General features: G+C 36.8%; 1 protein-coding gene and 1 non-coding gene across 2 annotated transcripts in view; one reads left to right on the plus strand and one right to left on the minus strand.

The window, feature by feature from the left end:
* Positions 1–26,052, plus strand: part of Slc2a13 (solute carrier family 2 member 13) — a 343,464-nt gene that overhangs the window by 41,530 nt on the left and 275,882 nt on the right. Inside the window, exon 2 of the mRNA XM_042677720.1 lies at positions 15,959–16,118. Within this exon, the coding sequence (XP_042533654.1) occupies positions 15,959–16,118 (160 nt within the window). The remainder of the gene's footprint in view (positions 1–15,958; positions 16,119–26,052) is intronic.
* On the minus strand, positions 6,599–6,705 carry LOC122106392. The gene has a single exon (XR_006147165.1). It is a non-coding gene; the product is annotated as a U6 spliceosomal RNA (small nuclear RNA).

The raw sequence follows: 26,052 nt of genomic DNA on the forward strand, positions 1-26,052 counted from the left end.
TTTTTTTTTCTGCTGCATCAACAAGTTCTCATTAAATTAGAGAAAGTAAGATAAATCAAACTTTCAAAATGAAGATTTTGATCTGTTGTTTTCACTGCTCTTATTCTATATAGTCTTATCCAGCGCAACTAGTCAAGAGAAAGAATACCCAAATACAAAAGGAAAAGGTAAAATTACCGCTGTATGATTTTATATATATACAAATTTAAACTTCCAAAATACCTGCTTTAATAAGTCAATTCAGTAATGTTGAAGGTTACAAAAAACGAACATAGGAAAATTAGTGACATTTTCATACAACAATAATGAATTGGGTAAAATTAGAAGAAGCCTATTGATAAAATGCCTAAGGAAAATTTAACCAAGGAAGTGAATGATCTCTACAAAGAAATACTAAAGAAAGAAATTGAAGAAGATATACAAAAATAATAAGATATCAGTATAGGCAATTATTTTTTTTTTGGATAAGATTCCCTCCCCCAACAGGTAACAGAAGCAAAAACAGACCACTAGATTGCATCAAATAACAAGCTTCTATATGGGGGAGAAGGGATAATAAGAGAAAATGGAGGAGGTAACAATGCTCAGCAAGAAATGTACTCATTACCTTACTCATGTAACTGTAACCCCTCTGTTCAGCATCTTTACAATAAAATAAAAATTTTTAAAAAAGCTCTGTACAACAAAGGAAAGAAGAGAACTTACAGAATAGGAGAAAATGTTTGCAAAATATCCATTCCATTAAGCCTTAATACCCTAAATATGCAAAGAACCCACAAAACTCAATATAAAACAAAAAGTCCTGGGGCTGTAGGTATCACTCAGTTGGTAGAGTATTAGCCAGTGAGCTAAGGTATCAGGAGCCCAGTTTTAGTCCCGTTTTTTTTTGGTTTGTTTTTGTTTGTTTTTGCCAGTCCTGGAGCTTGAATTCAGGGCCTGGGCACTGTCCCTAATTCTCTCTGTGCTCAAGGCTAGCATTCTACCACTTGAGCCACAGAGCCACTTCTGGCTTTTTCTGTTTATATGGTACTGAGGAATTGAACCCAGGCCTTCATGCTTGCTACCAAGTACTCTACCACTAAGCCACATTTCCAGCCCAAGTCCTGGTTTTATAAAAAAAAAAAAAAAAAAAAAAAATTGGCTCACACCTGTAATACTGGTTACGCAAGCGACTAAGAGCTCAGGATCATGGTTTGAAGCCAGCCTGGACCAGAAGTGTAGGTATGCTGAAGTGGTAGAGCAGCAGCCTTAAGCAGAAAAAAAACGCAAGAGATCATGGGAGGCCCATGTTTCAGCGCCAAGGGAAAAAAAAAAGGGTATTTCATGAACGTTTCTCAAAAGAAGACATACAAATGACAAAGGTCCTATTAAAAAAAAAAAGCAATGAACTTTTAAAAAAAGGCAATAAACTGACCTCCTTTTTGACCAGGAGGGAGTCTATTCTTTTGAGGTTATATGGAAAACTCTATTCTGGAGGGAGACACTATCTCTGTCTTAACTGGAGACATAAAAAGTATGTAACAAAACTGTTTTGATATAAAAGTGCAGACTTAAAAAAACCTAACAGAAGTTGGGAGAAAAAGGGAATTAATGTGCTTTAAATGGAGAGAAAAGATGCTGTGTAACTTCAGATTTTGTTTTGTTTTGTTTTGTTTTTTTGGGGTCTGGTCGTGGGGCCTGAACTCTGGGCCTGGGTGCTGTCCCTCAGCTCTTCAGCTCAAGGCTAGCGCTCTACCACTTGAGTCACAGTGCCATTTCCGGCTTTTTTTCTTTTTTGCTTATGTGGTGCTGAGGAATCGAACCCAGGGCCTAATGCATGCAAGGCAAGCGCTCTACCACTGAGCCACCTTCCCAGCCCCCAGATTTTGTTATTTTAAAAGCTCATGATTAAAATTTTAGTAAGTAAAAAATAGGAAAATGAAATACAACTTTCAAAACTAGCTGAAAGATATATAAGGGAAAAATATACAGTTTATATACACACACATATATATATACACTTACATATATCTGCGTAGATATACCCATTGTGTGTGTGTGTGTGTGTGCGCGCGCGCACGTGCGCACATGTGCTCATATACATGTATGTACAGGGCAATTAAAGATAGCAGAAAGGAAAGAAAAAGCATAACTAAGTTGGAAGATAAATGTGACAGTCAGGTATGTAAATAATTATATGCTTTATTGACAGAGAAGGCTAGCTTAAGCTTAATGAAGATTAATTGGAGTAAAAGCACAGGAATTTACTACATGCATGTTGACCACCACAACTGTGATTAGCCACTAGATGGATGTGACTCAGAAGCTTTTTTCCTTTTCTCTGGAGGGGAAGGAGAAAATAGGGAATGCAGACTATTTTAAGGGGTTCCAGATTACAATCAGGGTAGAAATTAGCTTGTTTAATATTCTTCTCTTTGTAATGTGAATGAATCCAAGACACATGTACTATGTTAAGTCCATCTGGATGTGGTGACCTTTCTCGCTCTTGATCTGAATTTTTGAAATAGATAATAGGATTTCAGGGTGAGGATGGAGGATGGAAGTGAATGTTGGTGACTGTTATAACCCCTCCCTCCTTTTTTTTTTTTTTTTTTTGAGATAAGGTCTCTTGACATATTCCACTCTGACCTCCCACTTGTGATCTTCCTGCTTCAACCTTCCAAATGCTGTGATTTTTGTAGGTGTGATATTTCCTTGAAGGAATTATTTTTTTTCCTGTTGGATTAAGAAATCTGGATTGATAGTTATTTTCTATTTGTGTTACAAGTTTGGAACTAATTTTCAGGTGTAGAAAGGAATCAGGTTTTTCCTAGGGCTGGTGATGTTGAGAAGAGGAGTGACTCCCAACCTAAAAGCTTATTCTTGAAGGTCAAAGAAAGGAGGGCTTCTGCATCCTAGGAAAGTAGGCAGAGTTAGGGAGGCTCCATGCTGAGCAGGGACTTTGCTCTTCTAGGTGCTTCTTTTCTTTCCCTCAGTAGGTGACAATGTTAACCCTAGTAGTGCTAGCTTCTATAACTCCTCCACAGATTATTTTCCTAGTTGTGTTCCTTGATAAATAACCTAAAAATAGGGACTAAATATGAGCATTACAAAAATTATAAGATGTTTTGAGTTCTATAAATCTAAAGGTTCAGCAATTAACATAACTTTTGGAGGGAGCTTGCTTTGTTTTAGAATTTAAAATGTGGGACACAAAAGGATGCGTGTGAAATGGGAGAGGGACAACCTTTCAGCAGAGTAAAGGGAACTCCAAATGGTGACCCCTGTGTTAACACAGTGAATATGCCTTTTATTCTCTTCTGGGTCCCATTGTTACCAATGAGAAGTCATCTGTGATTTAATACTGCTTGCTTACATCTAATCCTTGAGCCACGCTGGTTAGCTGGACATGCAATCTTGAGGACTTTTCTGACCCCTCTGGTTTCGAACCTCAATCCTCCAAATCTTAGCCTCCTGAGTAACTAGGATTACAGGTGTGAGCTATGGGTGCCAAGGTTTAATAGAGAAATCCCAATAAGAATTGTAAGATTGAGATTGATTAAGATATAAAGGATTCAGAAAAGTATTTCCAAAACACAGATATGCATGGAATTTCCCTTGTGATTTTGGATCCTTTTTTTTTTTTTATAACTATGAAGATCAAATCTTAGAGTTGGGACATACTCGAAGAAAAGGAAACCTCTTAAGATTGGGAATCTTTTCAGTTTGCCACCATAAAAAGAAGCCTTTGATTCTGCATTTAAAGTTCCCCATTGGCCAGGTGCTGGTGGCTCATGCCTGTAATCCTAGCTACTCAGGAGGCTGAGAGCTGAGGATCACATTTCAAAGCCATCCCAGGCAGGAAAGTCCTTGAGACTCTTATCTCCAATAAACCACCAGAAAGCCGGAAGTGGCGCTATGGCTCAAGTGGTAGAGCACTTACCTTGAGCTGAAAAGCTGAGGGACAGCGCAGAGTTCAAGCCCCATGACCGACCAAAAAAAAAAAAAAAAGATTTCCCACTGAAATAATTTTTATTGTTTCTTTAACCATTAGAAAATTGTAGAATATAAATGATATATAATTGATGTTTAGTTATACATTTGTCATCTTTTCCCCACATTTTGTTTCTGTTTTAGCTATATTTGTTTTGTCTAATTTTCTACCTATTCTGTCCTGAAAAGGTTATTAAAATAGTTCATGTAAACAAAAGCAATTGAAATATACTATGAACATAAATATGGATGAAATTTTATAAACTCTAATCAAAAGAGATAAGAAGTATGTTAGGTTTTTAAAAAGAGGTAGCCGAGTAAGAACTGCACCAGCACGCACATGGTTTTCAGGTAAGGGGTAGGTTTATTCAGTAGACCTGCTGGGACCAGGCAAGGTTGGCACTCCACGTAGCTGGGAAAGGCCTGGGAATGAGAGAGAGCTGGGAAAGAGAGGAAAGAGCTAGAAAAGAGCAGAGAGAGGGGTAAGAACAGTATCACTCACGTGGTATTCAGGTAAGGGGTAGGTTTATTCAGTAGACCTGCTGGGAGCAGGCAAGGTTGGCACTCCACGTGGCTGGGAAAGAGAGAGGAAAGAGCTAGAGCAGAGAGAGAGCTAGAAAAGAAGAGCAAGAGCTAGAAAAGAACAGAGTGAGAAAAAAAGAGAGTCTGGGCCTGGGCTAGGCCTTATGTAGGGTATGGGCGGGGAAAGGTGTGGCCACATCAAATTCAGATGTGACCCCAGCGGATGCAGATGTGACCTCTTCCAGGTGTCCCAGTTGCCTAGGTAACGCAGGTAATGGGTGGAGACTTTGCTGCGAGGAGGGTGGAGTCTGCTAGCCATCCAGGAGCGAACCTTACAAAGTATTTCTACATTTAAGTATTAAAAGTATGTATAGAGGCCCTCTTAAAAATCATTTGTCAAAGTAAGTCACTATTTCTGTTCTGGCTATATCAGTGTCTCCAAATTCTCAGAGCAGTGTCAATGATAGTTCCATCATTAATGCCAGGTAGTTGGTGCCAGAGCTCACTTCTGTTGGCTGAGTGAAAGCTACCACTAGATATACAAGTAAAGAGATGTTTGTGAGCCATGGGAAGTAGCATGCCAGTTCATTTGAATTGTTTATTGCCCAGTACACCAAGAGAGATGACACTGACCTGTTCAGTCGTCTGGCTTGTTCATGAAGTAGTCAAATGTAGCCCCATGCCTAGGGCTTACCATGTCAAAGATCCAGCAGAGCAAGCTTGGATTTATATTTATTTGTTATTCTGGAAAACAAAATAGGACCTCAGTTTTGTCTTCAGCTTTGATTGCGTAATAAAAATTACCTAATACTAATGCCAGTGGCAACCTAAAAGATTCTGTTTCTTAGTCCTGTGAATTGACTAAAAGTTCTCCAACTTTGTATCTGTGTCCGTTGATCTGAGCTATTCTCTGCTGCAGTTACAATCATTCTTAGGCTCCAGGAAAGAGAACATTCACTACTAAGTATTTGGTCTGGAAGGTAAACTGTGCCTCAACAGGTAATGCCTTATCATTTCAGAGGGAAGAGCCAAAACTCAGGAACTCACCCTGCTATGCAACTCTTCCCTTTTTGTGTCAGTAGTAAAGGATAACTTCTTAGAACTCCTTCTGAGATAAGACTAGCTAATGGTCAACCAGGTCATGCCTTGACCAAGACTGAACGATGTGTACTTTGCTTACTCTGTCCCCATTTCTTGTGGCTTCTCATTCTTCTCTTGGCTGCTATATAATACCTTTCACCATGTTACTTTATTTGGCATACAGGAATAGAACAGCTGAACCTAACTTGGGATTCCTATATTTTGGGCCTGGAGTCTATAAGCCCAGTTTCAATGATGTACATACAATTTGAGCTCCTTGAAAGCTGACTTTTATATTAGGATTCTCAACACTGTAATTGAACAAACTTTCCATTTTCTTCTGAAAAGTGTATTGGAAAATAAATGCAAAAATTTATATTTATGGGGTAGAGGTTGATCGTTTTTTTTTTTAATTTTTATTTTTTTGTGAACACACTGTACAGAGGGGTTACAATTACATGGGCAGGTTAATGCGTACATTTCTTATCAAGCATTGCAGCCTCCTCCTTGGTTTACCCTTCACATCCCTTCCCCCCTCCCCATCCCCCCCCTCGCCTCCCTCCCCCCCACCCTCACCCCCGCACCAACATTGTAAAGCTCCTTTTCGACATCTTGTACTTCTCATTGTTGCAACAGGTCCACCTGTATCCTTAAACGACTTGTTTTTCCCCATCTCCTCTACAAGTTATACTGACATCAAATATAGTGAAAGCAGGGGTTATACTGTGGGGGGGGGGAGGGACATACAAAGCTACAAAGAGACAATCTTATAAATGCGTTAAAAACAAATGCATGAAAGGAAAAAAAACATTAAAATACATATCTAAGGGTTCATTTTCCTAACATCACATTATCTGACCTTTTCCACTTGACTCATACATATACTAGATATTGCAAATAAGGGAAACCATGGGACCTATGTTTCTTTGGGCCTGGCTTACTTCACTTAATATAATTTTTTCCAAGTTTTTCCATTTCCTAACAAATGGGGCAATGTCATTCTTTCTGATGGAGGCATAGAATTAAAAATATGGAACGCTTCACGAATTTGCGTGTCATCCTTGCTCGGGGGCCATGCTAATCTTCTCTGTATCGTTCCAATTTTAGTATATGTGCTGCCGAAGTGAGCACAGGTTGATCGTTTTTGATAATGTGCTTAACATACAAAATGAGGCTCTGGGTTAAATGTTTAGCTGCAAAGACCAACAAACAAAAGTCTTTTTTTTCTGTGTTATTACTTTAAACATTTTACTAATGATTTTTAAGTGGAAAGCAGCCATTCTGTTCTCTGGATGGAAAGATAATCTCTGTTAGTATGTACCTTATATTATTTTTACTGCATTACAAAACTCATTGGCCAGAGTCATTCAGTCAAGGTTTTGTAATAATAAATCATTAATGGGCATCTTTGGTAATTAAGATGGACATTATGTTGCTCTGTGAATCAGTACCACTTTGAACATTGAAAAGTGAAAAGAACATTTCATAATTATTCAGGCGTACTCCCAACTGAGTAAATTATTTGGCCATTGCTGTCACATACTAGTGCAGAAGAATTCCAGCTACTGTTTTGAAGTAGTTGTCAAGTCAAGGAATTCTATGTAGCTCGAGAAATGTGTGACTGAGAAAGCAAGGGAATCATGGGGAGGAAGCTTGAAGTAAGTAGGTAGTCCAATTAGGAAATTGGAACTCTGTGCAAACGGAGAGGCTGATCCTCTTAATGAAACTTCCCTAGCCTGAAAGTTGTCATTAATGCTGGCATTGGCTTCGAGGTAGTTTAAAAAATAGTAGATGCCTAGCTGATCTTTGATTTTTTTTCCCCCTTGTCTGAAAGTGACATTCAGCTACTCACAATTGAAAGGAGGCAACTTGGCTAGGTATAAAATACTTGAGTCATAACATTTTGTCTTCATATATCTACAACTGTAGCTCCATGGTATTTATCTTGTTTATATAATAATAATTTTTTTGGGGGGTGGGGTTGGTCATGGGGACTGAACCATGGGCCTAGGTACTGTCCCTCAGCTCTTCAGTTCAAGGCTAGTGCTCTACCACTTGAGCCACAGTGCCAATTCCAACTTTTTCTACTTATTTGGTGCTGAGGAATCAAACCCAGGGCCTCATGCATGCAAGTCAAGAACTCTACCACCGAGCCACCTTCCCAGTCCATAATAATAATAACTACTATTATTACTTTGTGGACAAGCTGTTTTTTGTCTTGCTGCCTTACATGTAAAATAAGAATAATCAATTCTGTTAACCTTGAAAAAAATGGTCCCCAGTATGTGTGTAGCTGTTAGCATTTAACCTGGGCCCAATTATTTCTCTTATAGTCATTTCCTTTAGTATAGTATATTTTAAATTTTATTTTAATTTCTTTGCTTTTAATCCTAGAAAACATCTCAAATTGAAGTTCTGTACTACTGATTCAGATTTCATGCAGTTTCATTTTGGTTCCTTATTGCAGTGTGGTGTTTATTTCTGTTCTGCTTTTCTACTATAGTGTTCTTACAATAACCTAAGCATATCCTGGTTTAACTTCATTCTGGGTTTTTGTTGTTGTTGTTTTAATGTGATTCTCTCTTCCTGGCTTTCCCTGCTTTTTAGGCAGGGTCAGATATTCCATTGGAAAACAGCTTTAAAAAGTTTGGGTTGGGGGAAGAAAAGTGGGAGAAAATGGAGAGGGTAACAATGCTCGACAAGAAATGTACTCATTACCTTACTTTATATAACTGTAACCCCCCTGTACATCCCCCTTACCATAAAGTACAATTGAAAAAAATGTAAAAAGAAGTTTGGGGAAGAGGGCTTTGTTTATTGTTTTTGTATTTTAATATTTCCCTTCTTACTTCTATTTTGCTCATCAGCCCTTAATGTATTGTGTGAATATATCTTAAGGCAGATTCTAGTCCTGGGCTCATTTTTTTTCCTATGACAGCACTCCTTATACAATGATTTCACTGATACCTATTCAATTGTAATCTGTATTCAGGTGATTCACAGCCATTTAGCTCCTGTTTGTTTTCTTTAGCACATTTTACTCTGGGTGTCAAATAGAGTTAAATATGACAAAGTACCACTAGTGTTCCTGCTTACTGAATGTACTGCCTTGGGGAAAACATATTGATTTCTTATTAACCTTTGTGCATTGCATTTGTGAGGTGGAAAGGCATAATGCTGCTCTTGTAGCATATCATACTACCCTCTTTGCTTAGGTATAGAGAACCTCTTCTATTCTTATTATAGAACATTTCTTTAATATGTATTAATTTATCTCTTCCCATCAAGTTCCTTCCTTCATGCTGTCCTTCTGCTGCCCTCTCTAATCTTTGTCTTCCAGAAGCACACTCATTTTTTCACTCTTCTTGGTGACTTTTAAACCCAAGGTTAATTTAATTCATGAATATTCTCAACAAAAGGTAAATCTTTCCAATATCTGAAAGCACCGGCTTCTAATTCTGTTGTGTATATAAGGGTTACATTTGGAATGAGAAGGATGTGGTTACATAAAGTATGCATGTCTGTATATTGGAATACTATACTGTTATTTAAGTTGAATGTATACTGCAAGTTAACAGAACAGTGACCAGATGGTTATATATAGCAATGCAGTTATGTGTTTTGTTTGGCAGTTTTCTTTGGCCTGAAGAGGCTGTTAAACCTTAATTGCTTTGCAGATAAGTTAATGTTTGACCTCTTACATCCTACATTTGCTTCCTGTATTTATGGTCCTTGCCTAGCTTTGGAGCCCTATTAGAAAACAGTATTTTGAAGAAGAGAGAAATGAATGTGATATAGTGAATGAAAGCCACAAACTGGTATGAAAAACAAAAACCACTTGAAGTTATAATTCAATTTAAGTATTTAATATGTGAGTGATGAGAATTTATTTTTATTTTTGAATGTACATTGTTTGTCCCAGTACAGGTGATTGAACTCAGGGACTTACTTGTTCCCTTAGCTTTTTTGCTCAAGGCTACTGCTCCATCACTTGAACCATACCTCCAGTTTCTTCTTTTTGCCAGCTAATTGGAGATAGGAATGTCATAGACTTTTCTGTCAGGGCCGGTTTTGAACCACAGTTCTTCCTGAGTAGCTAGGATTGTAGCCTCAAGTACCTGGCATAGAGATGATTTTAATTTACTTTGGCACTAGAGCTTAATCATATTTCTCCTAATTAATGTCAATTGCAGTTTAAAATCGATCAGTTGAAACTAATTTAAGAGATTATGACTTTGTATATGTGACCCATAGTACTAAACCAATAACTTGTAAGTACTTCTACCATGCCCAGGCCTGGGCTTGACATGTAAACAAGTCATATGTAGTAACTTAAGTACATGAGCTAAAATCATTCCATTAATGTTTGTAACAAACCAAATAAAAACCCAACCCTTTGGGTTAGAGGCATGGCTCAGGTGGTAGAATATCAGCCAGTGAGTGTCAGATATCAAGTTTGAGCTCTGGTCTTGGACAAAAAAACAAAGAAGATCAAGCTTGTAGTCCTGTGCAGAGAAACAAATGTGATCATCTCCATGGAGATGCTTCAAGAAAGAGGAGACTTGGGAAGATCCATAGCATATGGTCAGGAGAGGTCATTGTATGTCAAGAGAGATTGAAATGAGTAGAAATGTTGACTCAGCACATCCTTGTAGTGCATTGTTAAGGGCTTTTTAGTGACATAGAATGTTAACTTTGCTTGTTACCTTCAAAGACAGAATCTTTCATATAACCTGATTCTGTTGTAGGTATTTTGTGTTATATTTCAGCCTAGTGCATGTTGAATTGATTGTGACCATCCAGAGCCTTATTAGAATAAAGTAAAAGCTGGCATTTGTAGACACTAAACTACTTAGAAGAATGTAAACATTTCAGTTGGGCGCCACTGACTCACACCTGTAATCCTTGCTACTCAGGTGGCTGAGATCTGAGGATTGTGGTTCAAAGCCAGCCTGGGCAGGAAAGTCCATGAGATACTTATCTCCAATAAGCCACCAGAAAACCAGAAGTGGCGCTGTGGTTCAAATGGTAGAGTGCTTGCCTTGGGCTGAAGAACTGAGGAACAGTGCCCAAGCCCCACGAACAACAACAACAAAAAAGTAAGCATTTCATGTGTGGACAAGAGATCCCTGTGGAACCATCCTAGAGAGGGATATGTTTATTGAAACAGATTCTGTGCCTTTCTATTAAAATTCCTTCTTTAGAGATAAGCCAATAATTTACAAACCAAAATTAGGACATCATAATCCTTTTTGTTCAAGAAGCTATATTAGAAGATGGCTTCATGTACTTCTAAGACACTAATTAGTTGCTGCATGGCCTCTCATGCTGTGAGACTCCTGTGATTCATGGGTATTTATCCATCACAACAGGATTTTCTGATGCTATTTGGTTATGGTATTACTTATAATTCTGACTCAGGCCTTTAAAAAGGGCTTCCAGCAGTTCTTGAAAGCCATCTCCAGCACTCAGGAGCATTTTAGGCTGTGGAGATGGTGAATCAGCTTGGCAGCATGGTAGCTGGTGTGTGAATCCGGTTGCCTTGTGTTCCTGAGGTACAGTTTTTAATGAAACTCAAAGCAAGGCATGATAATGAGTTCTTACTGTTGTAAGTTCATTATTTTGTAAGATCTCAAACGTCTGTGTGCACGTGCGCGCATGTGTATGTGCACGCACGGATGCTCACACACACATGCTCACTGCTCCTGCTTCTGATCCCTTTTGCTGGTTAATAGGATTTAAGAGTCTCTTAGATTTGTATTCTAGCCCAGTTTGGGAATGAGACCCTCAAATCTCAGTTTCTTGAAGCTAGGATTACAAGTGCAAGCCACCAGAACCTGCCTGACTATATTCTTTGTTAGTTTTTAAATTTTATTTAGATAGTGGTTGGAATAGGCAAGAAATAAAAAAAAATTCCCCACAGAACTCTCCTAAACCATATAATTTTCTGTTACATAAATTTATGAAATGTGTAACCCTTTGAGATTATTTTTGGTTATAATTCCAAAGCCAAAAAAGTGAGTCTTGATACATTTCCTCCCTTCCTCCCCCCCTTTTCCCTCCCTCTCCTCCCTTCCTCCCTCCTTCCCTCTCTTCCCTTCCTCCCTCCCTCCCTCTCCTCCCTTCCTCCCTCCCTCTCTTTCCTCCCTTCCTCCCTCCCTCCCTTTCCTCCCTTCCTCCCTTCCTTCCTCCCTCCCTTTCCTTCCTTCCTTCCTCCCTCCCTCCCTTTCCTTCCTTCCTTCCTTCCTTCCTTCCTTCCTTCCTTCCTTCCTTCCTTCCTCCCTCCCTCCTTCCCCTCCCTCCCTCCCCTTCCTTCCTTCCTTCCTTCCTTCCTTCCTTCCTTCCTTCCTTCCTTGGCTTGAACTTAGCACTTGGGCGCTTTCTCTGAGCTTTTTGCTCATGTTCTACCACGTGGGCCACCATTGCACTTAAGGCTTTTTTGGTGATTAATTGGAGATGAGTCTCATCGAGTTTCCTCCTGGTTTTGAACTTCCGTCTTCAGATCTCAGCCTCCTAAGTAACTAGGATTTCAGGCATGAACCAATAGAACCTGGCTCAATTTCTTTACAATCCAGTCAATTTTAGGAGAATAATAAGGAAAGTTATTGCTCATTTATTTGAATGCTCCTGTAACTTAATTATCCAGGGCTGAACTACACAGACTCTATAGTGATTTAGAATAGACCCTAAAAGCTCGTGGTTTTAACTAACCAAGCTGGGAAGGGGTAAGGTTGGAGTTGGATAAGGTTCCAGAGCCCCCTCTCATCTGTGGCTTCACAATGGATTATGGAATCTGTCAGCTGTGAATTTTCATATGCCATGTAGTAAGATGGTTCTCTGTGAAATGGGGATGATTACTTGCTTTTAATGGAGATACATTGTGGATTAAGTAAATTATCTGGCCTATTTATACTATCTAACATCATAGACATAGTGGTAATAGTATTTATTAGTAAGTATGAGCACTCATTGTACAGAGATCTTTTGAGGCCTTTTCTAACTCTAAATACAGTGGCTATGGCTTTTTATAATTCCTCAGTCTTTTTCCTTTTGTCTGCTACTCTGTGTGTGTGTGTGTGTGTGTGTGTGTGTGTGTGTGTGTGTGTGTGTGTGTGTGTGTGTGTGTACACACAGTCATGGCTTTGCACTCTCACTTGCTTGAGGTTCACCATCTGAGCCACAACTCTACATGAAGTGTTTTGCTGGTTTTGTTGGAGATAAGAGTCTCTTACACAATTTTGCCTAGGCTGGCTTTGAAACTCAGTCCTCAGATCTCAGCTATCTTAATAGCCAGGATTACAGCTAGGAACTACTAGTGCCCTGGCTTTATCTCTTACTTTGAATGCAATGCACTGAGGTTCATTTTGGAAAAAAAAAATCAGACTTTCTTTACCATCAATTTTTTGATATTTTAAGGTCTTGAGGACATGCTTACATTTTCTGTCAAATAAAATCTGTGGATGTTGTGACCAACATTTGTTGGCCCAACCCACAGTTCCACTTTTGTCAGCTTACTTCTGTGGATTAGATTGCTGAATAGATCTATCAATCTAAAGAGAACAACCTACTTCTTGTTTAAACCTAGGTCAATGCATAAAATGAAATCCAGATAACAAATTAGTATTTGATTTTTGAAAGCATATTGAGATGTTCACATAGTAAAGGAACAGAAAAGACTTCACTTATCAACATAGGTAGCCATTGTTTCTTCTGATTAATCTGATTAGTAGTCAAAGGGACTTTTCAGCTGCTTAGGTGAAAATCATTAAACACTCATCCTATTGTATCTAATACTTATTCTGTATATCTCATAAAATCTCATAAGATTTTATGATCTCTAAATATTGATAAACCTACAGTGGCAAGAAATAATGGTGAACTTTAATAGTAGTTTTGCAATGAATTTTCCATATAAATATGTATTACTTAAATACAATGTGTTTATCCTTATGTTTACCAAAGAATTAACAAAACAAATAAATTGAATGATACTAAAAAATCAGTAAAATTGGAAACTACTATGACAACAAGAGAGATTTTTAGTGCCCAGAATAAATGCCAGGAAGCCTAAGACACTGAGTTGGGCTTCTCTGTCTCCATAAGAAGGAAATACTTGTATTATTCACACTGGCTGTTTTATTAGGCTTGGGTTTAGGGTAGGGTGTTTATCCAGCATGTCAAAAGCCCTAGGATGTATCTCCAACACTGCCAGAAACACAACCTGCACTGTAACTGAGAATGTGGAGCAGTAACATGCATTGTGTTTTGTGTGACAGCTGTCACAATCCCTTATGCTGAAAACAGAGCATCAGCTTTCTCAGTACTCTCCACTTTTTGGCATCATAAACTCAAGTTATTAAAAGCAATTCTATATGGCTCAGTTATGCATACTCTGGCTTCATCAAGTTAATTATTCATAGAATCAACATATTAAGATGCTTAAATTAGTCATTTATTTTTATGCCAGTATTGGGCTTGTACTCAGGGCCTTCTACTCAGCTGTCTTGCTCTTCACTGGCATTTTACCTCTTGAGTCACATCTCTAATCTTATCTTTTTTTGGGCTGGTTAATTGGAAATGGACACGTACAAATTATTCTGCCCAATTGAAAAGGGAGCTCAAGCTGACTTGGCCTTCTTAATAGCTGGGATTACAGATGTAAACACCAGTACCCAATTAAAAAGCTTTAAACTTTCATAAGTAACTCATTTTTTCCAACTGAAAATTTGGTATTATTAGTTAGATATTAGTTTCAGTCCGAAAAATTGGACATTCTTAGGAGAGTAAGATAAGAGGTGGCTGTCAGGGCTGAGATTTTCTTTAGAAAATCATTTTGGATTGTCTTGAAGTTTTACATCATAGAACTTGAGTTTCTACAATACCTCAGTGAGCATCATGATCACTGCTTGGAAGATTTACATAAGACAGATGCAACCTACCTGTGTAGTTTTCTGATTAGTGGGTCAGAGTGTAGTGGTAAGGCAAAGACATCTTTATCTTTGTCAGTTGTAGGGCTTGAACTGTGGGCCTGGGTTCTTTCCCTGAGCGCTTCAGCTCAAGGTAAGCACTCTACCACTTGAGCCACAGCTCCACTTCTGGTTTTTTAATTGGTTAATTGGAGGTGGTTAATTGGAAGTAAGAGTCTCATGGATTTACCTGCCTGGGATGGCTTTGGACTGTGATCCTCAGATCTCAGCCTCCTGAGTAACTAGGATTACAGGCGTGAGCTACTAGCGCCTGGCTTATTATTTTTATTTTTTTAAAGTCCTGTGAGTGGTTCTGCTAGTCAGTGGAATTAGAACTACTGTGATAGATTATATAATAGTAATTTTTAGTTGTTGTCTGGAACCATGGCTTGCACTCAGGACCTTGAGCTCTTGTTGATCCTGCTTGTTCATGGCAGGTGCCTACCACTTAAGCCACTCATCCAGTCTTTTTGCTCTTTAGTTAATCTCACATGGATTTTTCTGTCTGAGCTGGCTTTGAACTGTGAGCCTCCTGAATACATAGGATTATACATGAACCACTAGCAACCTGGTAATTTTAAATGGGTAAAAAAAGAGAAGATAACATAAGCAAGTATATCTTAGCCATAAAACTGTTTATGTCTAAGATCATCAGAACTGTCTTTTCCTAAAGGTGCTATCCAATGTAAGTTTTTCCTGAAATGTACATCTAGCCAATAGAGTAGGGTGACTTAATATGAATTAATAACCCAATTTATAAGTTTGATGAACTGCATGAGATGATGATTTTAAGTAGTATATATTTAGGGAAAATGTTTTATTCCCCCCATTATCTGATTGCATTTCCATATAGACTAAAAATATTTTAATAGTTAAACTCTTTCTAGAGATCAGTTTTATTTTTAGTCTTTAGAAATTATAAAGTTCATTTAGACATACTCAAGTTATCCTAGGTCTGTAGATTTATTATTGTTCTTGCTACTGGTACAGGGACTTGACTCAGGCACTCATGGTCTTGCTCAGCTTCCTGGCTCACAGGTAATGCTCCACTATTTGAGCCAAGTCTCCAAGTCTAACTTTTTTGCTGGCTAAGTCTCTCAGACTTTTCTGCACTGACAGAAAAATTTGCTATCCTCTGATCTCACTCTCCTGAGTAGCTAGGATGACAGACATGAGTTATTGGTATCTGGATTGTTACACAAGACTTTTAAGTAATAGTATAGAAAACTGAACTCAGAGATTGGTTTTAATTTGTATTAGCTCCAGTGAATCACTAACAAAACCTTCAGGAATGTTGTTGTCTTAGTTTAGAGCAGAAAACCAAAGCCATGAATGAACCCCAGTATGTTGTATCTAGTATTTTGCTCATACTCAAGATGAATGAAAGTCTCATGTTTGCTTTCCTGTGTATTTTCCAGGTATTGCTTCCATGACTGTTCCAGTGTACATTGCGGAGGTTTCACCCCCCAACCTAAGAGGCCGGTTAGTTACCATCAATACCCTTTTCATCACAGGAGGGCAGTTCTTCGCAAGTGTTATTGATGGAGTCTTCAGCTATCTCCAGAAGGATGGATGGAGGTTTGTGAATAGTTCCTACTTTGAATTTATCTGCTAAATCATGGTTTTGAGGCATAGGAAAGAAATTGAGAAATCATAGACAAAATGTAATTGGCTTTTTTGAATCATTATAGTTAACTGATAAGTAGATGGCATTCAACAAAATTGAAAGGAGACAGGAAGCTGATATTTATTTTAATGATAGACAAGGAACCTACCATTAAGAACTGATATTTACAGTCTTTTAAAAGCATTTAGGTGACATTTCTCTCACTATGTGTAATCTTTTGCAATATTTGTTTAAAAAGGAATGCAGTAATAAATATGCATGGAGCTCTTGAATTACAGGAGTGATTGACAAGCTGTTTATGAACTACAGATATAGTGATATCCTTTTATTGGATTTAGGAAGGTACATTCTGATTTGTAAGAAACCTAGCTTTTGAAGATACAGATTCAATTACATAAAAAGACATATATGTAAATTTAAAACATAAAACTTATTCCTGGATTATTTGACTTGTTTTGAATCTGAATAAATGATAAAGATGGAATTAAAATCCATTCAGACTGAATATTATTAAAGTAAATTAGCCTTATGGTAAAGCTTAAAAGTAGAGATTTTGCTTTGTTTTGCTTTTTTATTATTTAAAACAACAGGATTATAAAAGTATCCTAAGGAAAATTTTATTATAAGGAACACAAGTTTCTAATTTGTTTTCTTACCATTGTTCATTATAAAAAATACTTTTTTTCAGCATCTACTGTGTAAGTCCTGGTGAGAGATACTGAACAAGGAAGATTCAAGTCCTTATTGGCCTGGTATTTAGTGAAGTTAATCCTTAAAAGCTGAAGGAAATGGGCTCCTTGTGATTGAGGTGGGGAAGAGGGGTGCATAGGGTATTTAACTTCTGTATAAGCAGCATGGTAAACTGTGTGGCCTAGGATGAACTACTTAAACTGCTAAAGAAGTTTTATTAAAAGTCATTTGAGAAAACTCCTTGAAGCCAATTAGGTCCTGCATTGTTAGGCACATTAAAGAGACCACCATTGCTTCTTTCAAAAGCAGAAAATTTCATTTTTCTTTTCTACTGTAGATGAAGGAAAGAGGAAAGTAGTAGCTATCAGTTGTTATTACCTGATATTTTGAGTTTGTCTCAGAAACTAATGGGAATTCACTAAATCCACATGTCCTAAATCCACATGTCTTTAAGACAACCTGTGCTATCAAATATACTAATGTAAATGTGTATTCAAACATACAGTGCTCAGTGCATAAGCTACATTTATCAATTTAGAATAGTAATTTAAATTTTTAAAAATAAGCTCTGTTATGAAACCTAGAAGGATGATATGTAAAGTTATAAATGTGGTGTATAGATATAGAAGGTCAAGGAGGCTTGTCTTGGGACAGGCCTTAGACCTCTTCTCAGATACAGAGTCATAGACCCTGAACTAAACCTTCTACAGGTGGCTCCTTAAAAATAATTTAGCTTCATTTTCTAAAGAAAATTAGCCCCAAATATACTTTGTATGTTTAATGTGAGAGCTAAATTAGTGTATATAAAATATTTAGTGCAGCATTTGACACAGAAAAACATTTCATGAACAGTCTGTTCTCATGAATGAGTCTAAGATGGGTGGGTGCTACTATAGTTATGTTATAGGGGAAGTGGAAGGAAACTTAACTTTCTTTGGCCTTTCATTTCCTTATTGATAAGGATAAGAGTTGGAGATTGTATAGAAGAGGATTGGAGAAGAAATACTAAATTTTGTCCAGTTGCTATAGGAAGTATAACAAAGCAAACACTAGAGACAAGTGAATTTTCTGGATGCTGTTGTCTTCCATTATTTATCATCCTTAGCAGTAAGTTTTCTCATCTGATTCCTAAGCCAACAATAATGTGGTTATAAGCCATTAAAGATTGAAGTGCTACCTTAATATTTATTTTAAACTGTGGAATGATCAGCATTTATAATTTGTTGATCATTATAGAAATAGCTAATTGGTTACTTTGTGTGTGTGTGTGTGTGTGTGTGTGTGTGTGTGTGTGTGTGTTTGTGTGTGTGTGTTTGTGTGTTTGGGTCTGGTCATGGGGCCTGAACTCTGGGGCCTGGGCACTGTCCTTCAGCTCTTCAGCTCAAGGCTAGTGCTCTACCACTTGAGCCACAGCGCCACTTCTGGCTTTTTTCTTTTTGCTTATGTGGTGCTGAGGAATCGAACCCAGGGCCTCATGCATGCAAAGCAAGCGCTCTACCACTGAGCCACCTTCCCAGCCCCCTAATTGGTTACTTTAACAGATCGTTGTTCACTTTTGTGGCAACATGTTTCAAAGTATGTAAAATATTGGTCTAAATAGTTCATATTTTGGTTTATCTCAAAATGAGTTACCTTTGTTTTTCAAGTGGTTAAATATTTCAACAAAATGTATATCTTATTTTCATTTTTGACTTTTATTTCTTTAAAAGTCCAGGTAACTATTGGATTTTGTTTTATACCTATATACTCACATTATAGTGGTAAATTATTTCAGTTTGGTAGCAAATATTGTTTGATTCTAACTAAAATCTTGAGAGATTGGCAGAACTGCTTCATTCATATTTTTAGATTTAAAAACTCACACTCAGAGAAGTTAAAACATTTGTCTGAGTCCACTGTGTATGTGTGTTCAGGGACAATGGAGCCATGAGTACTTCTGATTCAACTTGACAGAGTCAAGTCTTCTTTCTCAAAATCCAACCATTTCTTCCTTCTTGACCTTCTAAGAGTTTATAATATAAAAAACAGTTATTGATAACTACAAATGAAATTCATTGATAGAAATGCTTTTCATATTTGAGTGTTAGAAGATTAGAGTTTTGCTAGATGGGTCAAAGTTTCTTTTTCACTGTTCGGATATCATAGGGAAAAACTGTTTTCCATTGAACAGTTAGATATTTAAACTACCTTTATATATAAAATTTCAGAATCAGTGAGGGAAAAGTCAGAAAGAATTTAACAGAGGGAAGAATCATAGAAGCTAAGCAGATGACTGTGATCATAGGGGAGTTTGATGGGGGCAGCTGAGAAGTGGATATGGATACAATTGATCACAGAAATCATCCAGTCCTACTTGAGCTTTGCTTCAATTGCTGGTTATTGAAGTTAAAATGGGTTGAACTTTTATATTTATTAGATTTCAAAAAATTTTAAATTTCCTCTCTTATTTTATCGGGGACACATTCATCATTAATATATTTAGTCTCCATGTGTTTGAATATTTTCTGTAGTATCTTTTGCTGTTGAGTTCCAGTAAAATTTTATTATGGTCTGATAGAATACAGAGTTATTTCAATTTTCATGCATTTGCCAAGATTTCTTTATGTGCATATTCTAGAATATGTTTTATTTTGGAGAAAGTTCCATGGACTTTGGAGAATAATGTGTATTGTATGGCTACTAGATGAATTACTTTGTAGAAATTTGTTAAATTCATTTGTCTATGGTATCATTTAGTTCTGAGGTTTCTTTGGTGATTTCTTTGTTTGGAAGATCTACCTATTGGTGAGAGTGGGGTATTGAAAGTGCCTGCTGTTAATGTGCAGGGTTCTATCATTGTGTAAGCCTAGAAGTGTTTGCTTAATGAACCTGGATATTCCATTATTTTGTGTGTATATGTGTTAAGAACTGTAATTTCCTCTTCATAAATTGTTCTCTTTACTAATATGAGATGCCTTTGTCTCTTCCTACTGATCTTAGTTTAAAGTCTGTTTTTTTTCACATGTCTATCCCTGCCTGCTTTCGGAGTCCATTTACTTGTAATATTTTACTCCATTCTTTCTCCCTAAGCTTACATTGTTCTTTGTCAGTGAGATGTGTCTTTATAGGTAACAGATGATTGAGTATTGCTTTTAAATTCAGATTATTATCCATCTTTTGATTGCAGAGTTAAGATCATTAACCTTTAAGGCTAATACTGAAAACATGCAATATTTCCTCTCATTTTATTGTTTTTATGCTAGTTGCTCTATTTTCTTATTTTTGAAGTAAAATAACTTTTTTAAAGAAACCAGCTTCACTTTTTGGTAAAAGAATTGATATGACTACTTTGCCCGCATTTCATAATTTTATAATTTAAGAGGCAATATCATTAAGATGCTTTCTAGATACTATTTAAAAGGGAAGTTTATTTGTAAATACATTTATATTGAAGAAATCATCTGTATAATTTAGTGTTAATCAGTAATACTTGGTTTTGTATGAAATATTAGAAGATGATGCTATTCCTATCTTAAAATTTATGTTGTGACCAATTTAAGACAGTGATTTGGATAACATATATACTCATTGGTGGTTAACAGCCTAATTATATATAAATATATTTTAATGCCAAAGATTTATCATTGTACTGATACAGCACTAGTTATAATAAAGATATTTTAGTATAATGGGAGAACAGGTTCAGACTTAGTTTCATAGCAGATGAATTAGTCTCCATTTTATGACTTTTTTTTTGTTGTTGGAAGACTGTTGCTTCCTCAGTCTCATTGCATATTATGGTTCTGTTTAAGTGGTTTATATCTTCTTGGTTCAGCTTATGCAGCTTTTATGTCTCTAGAAATTTATCCATTTCTACTGGATTTTCCAACTTATTTATCCAATCTAATATTCTTATGTAGCTAATGGCTCATGAGTGGTACAGTGTTGTTATAAGGATTAAATGAGCTAACAGATTGAAAATACTTAAAAAGGGTTAACTATTGCTAGGGTTTTTTTCTTCCAGAAATATTTAGGTTTAGGCTTTATATTTTATATTTGAGAATGGCAACAAAACCCTACTTTTTCTAGGTAAAATATAAATACAGTTTGGTAATAACAGATAAGTTGGTCTAACTATCTTCTTTGATGATGACAGTAATAAATTATATACAGAAAATTAAAAAAAGAACACACAACTACTAAGGGATGGAGTATAGAGGATAGAGGATGTGTAGGGTAGTGAAAGTACTGGTATGATACTTTAACAATAGGTATGTTATTATACAGTTGTCCAAACTCATGAACTTTATAAGCCCAAGGAAGAACCTTAATATAAGTACTGCGGAAAGCCAGGCTTTGGTGGCTCACACCTATAATCCTAGCTATTCAGGAGGCTGAGATCTGAGGATCTGGCTTGAAACCAGCCTGCGCAGGAAAGTCTGTGAGACTCTTATTTCTGATAAACTACTAAGAAAGACAGAAGTGCTTCTGTGGCTCAAGTGGTTGAGGGCTCACCTTGAGCAAAAGAAGCTCAGAGACAATGCCCAGGCCCAGAGTTCAAGCCCTACAACTGACCAAAAGAAAAAAAAAACCCACACAAACAAACAAACCCAAACCCAAAAGAACCCTGGATAATTCTGTAGGCCCATAGGTTATGAATAATATCTATGAGGAAGACATTGATATATGCAGACAAGAGTGTGTGTATGGAAAATCTCTCCTTTCACATCAATTTCAAGTTGAAAATAGAAGAGAAATTGGAAACAATAAATGGAATTACACATTTGTGAAGTGGTACATCTTATCTCTGGTTAGCCTGATAAATGAAACGTGCATGCTTTTATCTTTAGAACAACCAGTAGAAAAGAAAGAACTAAGAAACCATCATGAGAACATTGACAGTAGTTGGCTAAACTGAATAAGTTTTAAAAAGTAAAAACATGGGGTTAGATAATAGATGGCACAAATAGAAAGAATTAAAAATGGTATACTTATAACCTAGTTATACTAACAATTATAGTAAGTATAAAAAATTAGCATTATATGCCAGACATATGCTCAAGTCTTCCTTATCTAAAAGTTACATGCTTGTAAAAAATATATAATTTTATTGTTATTAAGGTGTTGTACAGAGGGGTAAATGTTTCAGAAGTCAGGTAATGAATACATTTCTTTTTGGACAATATCATACTTAAAAGGTAAATGTCTTAATGCTATAAGTAAATTGAAAGTTAAATGAGGAGACTATACAAAATTAAATGTAAAAAGTGGGCATGTTGATACTAATACTCTTTCATACAAGTGGACTTCAAGAGAAGCAGTATTATCAGGGTAAAGAGCAAGCTCATCAGAAATAACAATGATGTACTGGAGGCATGGCTTAAGTGGTAGAGCACCAGCTGTGAGTTAGAAAGCTGAGAGCCCAAGTTCCTCAGTTTAAGCCCCAGGATTATACACAGAAATACTAATGATAGTGAAAATGTGTTATTTATATAATAGGAGAGCTTCAAAGCAGAGAAAGCAAAAAAGGAACAGATGATAGTTACTCGACAGTGTCAGTGTACTTAATTTTGCAGTACTGTACACTTAAAAATGGCTAAAATGGTAAATTTTATTTTTCTCATTACAATGAGAAAAATTAAGAATTAAGAAGAAAGTCCAAGTTTATATCAGACATTCTCTATCCTACCATGGACTGGTCCTAATATAAATATTAATAAAGTCCTTAATTAAAAAGTAAAATATCAAAAATTGACCACAGGAGAATTAAATTATAAGTTGATAATAAAATAGTGAGGAAATCCCTGAGTATTTGGTAATTAAAACAGCATGCTCTAAACACCCTGTAGTATAAAGAAACATCATAAGGGAAGTTGAAACATAGTATGCCAAAGTTTACAAACTGCAGCTGAAATAAATGAATATATGTAGCTTTAAGTAATTATATTTGAGAAAAGGAAAGGCTTCAAGTCATAATCTAAGCATTATGTGAAGAAGCAAGAAAAATGTTTCTCAGGCCATTTTCTTACTTTAATTACTATCTGTTAAAATTGAGTTTTGAGGCTCAAATTAAAATTTAAAAACACACTGTCAACTAAATTATTGTAACTAAATTCACGTTTGGTGACCATTTATGTAAATATTTCTTACTGATATATAAATCAGTAAGAATGGAGAAATAAGAATGAAGGTCTTTATTTTTATTCTATTTGTGTGTGTATGTGTGCTGGTACTGGGGCTTTAACTCTGTGTGTCCTGCTCACCCTTGGCTTTTTCACTGAAGACTGGTACTCTTTTTTTTGGGGGGGGGGAGGGTCCGGTCATGGAGCCTGAACTCTGGGCCTGGGCACTGTCCCTCAGCTCTTCAGCTCAAGGCTAGCACTCTACCACTTGAGCCACAGCGCCACTTCCAGCTTTTGATTTTTCTGCTTATGTGGTGCTGAGGAATCGAACCCAGGGCCTCATGCATGCAAGGCAAGTGCTCTACCACTGAGCCACCTTCCCAGCCCAAGACTGGTTCTCTTATCAGTTGAGCCATACCTTCACTTTCTGGCTTTCTGCTGGTTAATTGGACCTAAGAATCACTCAAATATGTCTGCTCAAGCTGGCTTCAAACCAGGATCTTCAGATTTCAGCCTCCTGAGTAGCTAGGGTTATAGGCCTGAACATCAGCACCCTTCATATGGCTATCACTTAAATATATAAGAAGCATTAGAAAACTCAAAATGAAAATCCACAGGAAAATTGAACATTGTAGTTCTTACGTAGATCTGAAAGAATGTGGTTTAAATGGGGTTTGGTGTATGTCTCCTCTATTTCTTATTGAAAAGTTCTAGAATCAGAGTTATTTTCAAATCTCTGGTAAGTTTATTTATCATCTGTATGATCAGCATAGCTCTTGACCTTTAATTCAGGAGACAGCCAAAAACTGGCTTAGACAGATCATAAGGAATTCAGACAACCTCCATTTTGATTACTTCTAAGAATCTACTGATATTAATTTTTATTTTAGGTGAACAAAAACAAGTTTAGAGCTAAAACTTTATTATTTGTAAAAGCATGCCCAATTGAAATTATAGAGACGAACGTGTAGCTCATTAGTAATGTGTACTTAAAATGCATGAGGCCATGTTCAGTCTCCCAAATCCCAACAAAAAGCTCACAAAAATCTGCAGTGTTATTGGAAGTTAAGCATAGTCTTAATATTTATGAGATTCTTCTAATTTATTTAAGCTCTTCAGAATGGGCTAACATGGACATGCTTTGTTAACCAAAAACAAATGGATATAAACGAACAACTTTGAAGACAGAGCATGGAAAACAAACAACTGGAGGTACAAATACAATTTTATGGCTTAATCTTCCTCATTTTATTATAATACAAGAGTGGATATTGTTGATAATAATATTGTAAAAACTTGATTATACTTAGGAGATTGTCAGTGAGCATAAGCTTTAGGGTTTCCAAAAATATCCACTTTTTCTGTACTAGCACAATAAGAGGTGGAGATTTTTTTTTAGAAAAATACAAAGTATTAAGGATACAGGCGGACCTGTTGCAACAAAGAGAAGTACAAGTTGTCATGTCCAAAACGAGCTTTACAACGTCGGTGTTGGGGGGGGGGGGGGAGAGGGGGGAAGGAGAAGGATTGGGATGGGGGGGAGGGGGGAGGCTGGGAAGGGAGGTGAAGGGTAAACAAAGGAGGAGGCTGCAATGCTTGGTAAGAAATGTATGCATTATCCTGCCCATGTAATTGTAACCCCTCTGTACAGTATGTTCACAAATAAAATAAAATTAAATTAAAAAGAAAAAGAAAAATACAAAGTAATGGTTGAACTGTATTTTCATCAACTATGGGCTAGTAGATCATTGGACAAATGGCCATGGTGTCTTCAATAAAACTGTTCCCTCTTCTTAGTAGAATTTAGCTCCTCCAGAGCTATAGAAACAGTTAGACTTCAAATATACCCTATTGTAATAAAGTTCCCTTAGCCATGATATTTTTCTATTGAAGCCTGCCATCCCATTTTCCATGGTCATTGGCAACTTTTTTTTTTATATATATACCATTGAGGAAATTAAGGAGGGAAATAAACAGGGAGAAGAGAACTACATACTACGTGAAAGCAGAATATAGCATTTTATTCCCGGTCAGTTTCCTTTGGAAGACATGAGGCTGGGGGGAAGTTTTTGTGAGACAGAAGTTGAAAAATGAAGTGTAACCAGGAGCCAGTGGCGGATGCCTATAATCTTAACTACTCAGGAGGCTAAGAGCTGATGGTTGTGGTTCAAAGCCAGACCAGACAGGAAAGTCTGAGACTCTTACCTCCAGCTAACCACCAAAGAACTGCAAGTGTAGATCAAGTGGTGGAGTGTAAGCCTTGAATGAAAAAGCCTAGCAGGAGCACAAGGCTCAGAGTTAGAGCCCCCAAACCAGTACAAAACACCACCATCACCACCACCACCAACAAACAAAACTACAGAAAAATGAACTATGAATAAAAGCAACTTTATATTATGTCTGTCATGCAAAATTTTAAAAAATATTTAAGATTACCTCTTAAAGTCAAGCTTTTTTACTCCTCATGATCTTACCTATACTTTTCCCCACTTGGAGAGTTTATCTGTGAATGTTAAAGAAAAACAAAATGTATAGTTTAGTACAATGTTCAAAATAAACAGTAAAAGTTTACCATTAAGAGTGAGATGTCACAATTTTAACTAATAGCTACATTACTGCTTGTAGGAGAGGTCTGGCTTAGTAAGGACAGGAGTTGAAGGAATAATAATGACATTCTTTTGGCTACTGGATGTCTGCAGCTGATTGCAGTAGCCCAGCACAGTGTGTGGTATGTGTCGTGTGCTATGCTGGGCACAGTTGGGTCATACGTTCTGCTAGCTCCTTTGTACTGCTTCAGTGTTTGATGGGACAAACAGGAGCATAGAATACTTTCAGAAAGAACCTCTGAATTCTTTAAACATGAAGCCAAGATGAATGAATACCTCTTTTATGAATTCAGGATTAGTTACCAAATAGTCATTGATCATTTCTTGTGGCTTGGCTTATGATACACTTTTTTTTTTTATAGGAGCCAGACTACCTGGATTTGAATTGTAGTTCTACCACATACTAGCCATGCATCTTCTTTTTACCTCACTTCTTTTTCTATAAAAGGAGAGTAAGAATGGTCTACAAGTCTTAGGACCATTGTGAA

Source organism: Dipodomys spectabilis, unplaced genomic scaffold, assembly GCF_019054845.1.
Source record: "Dipodomys spectabilis isolate Male_0828 unplaced genomic scaffold, ASM1905484v1 ptg000039l, whole genome shotgun sequence".
NCBI classification, from domain to species: Eukaryota; Metazoa; Chordata; class Mammalia; order Rodentia; family Heteromyidae; genus Dipodomys; species Dipodomys spectabilis.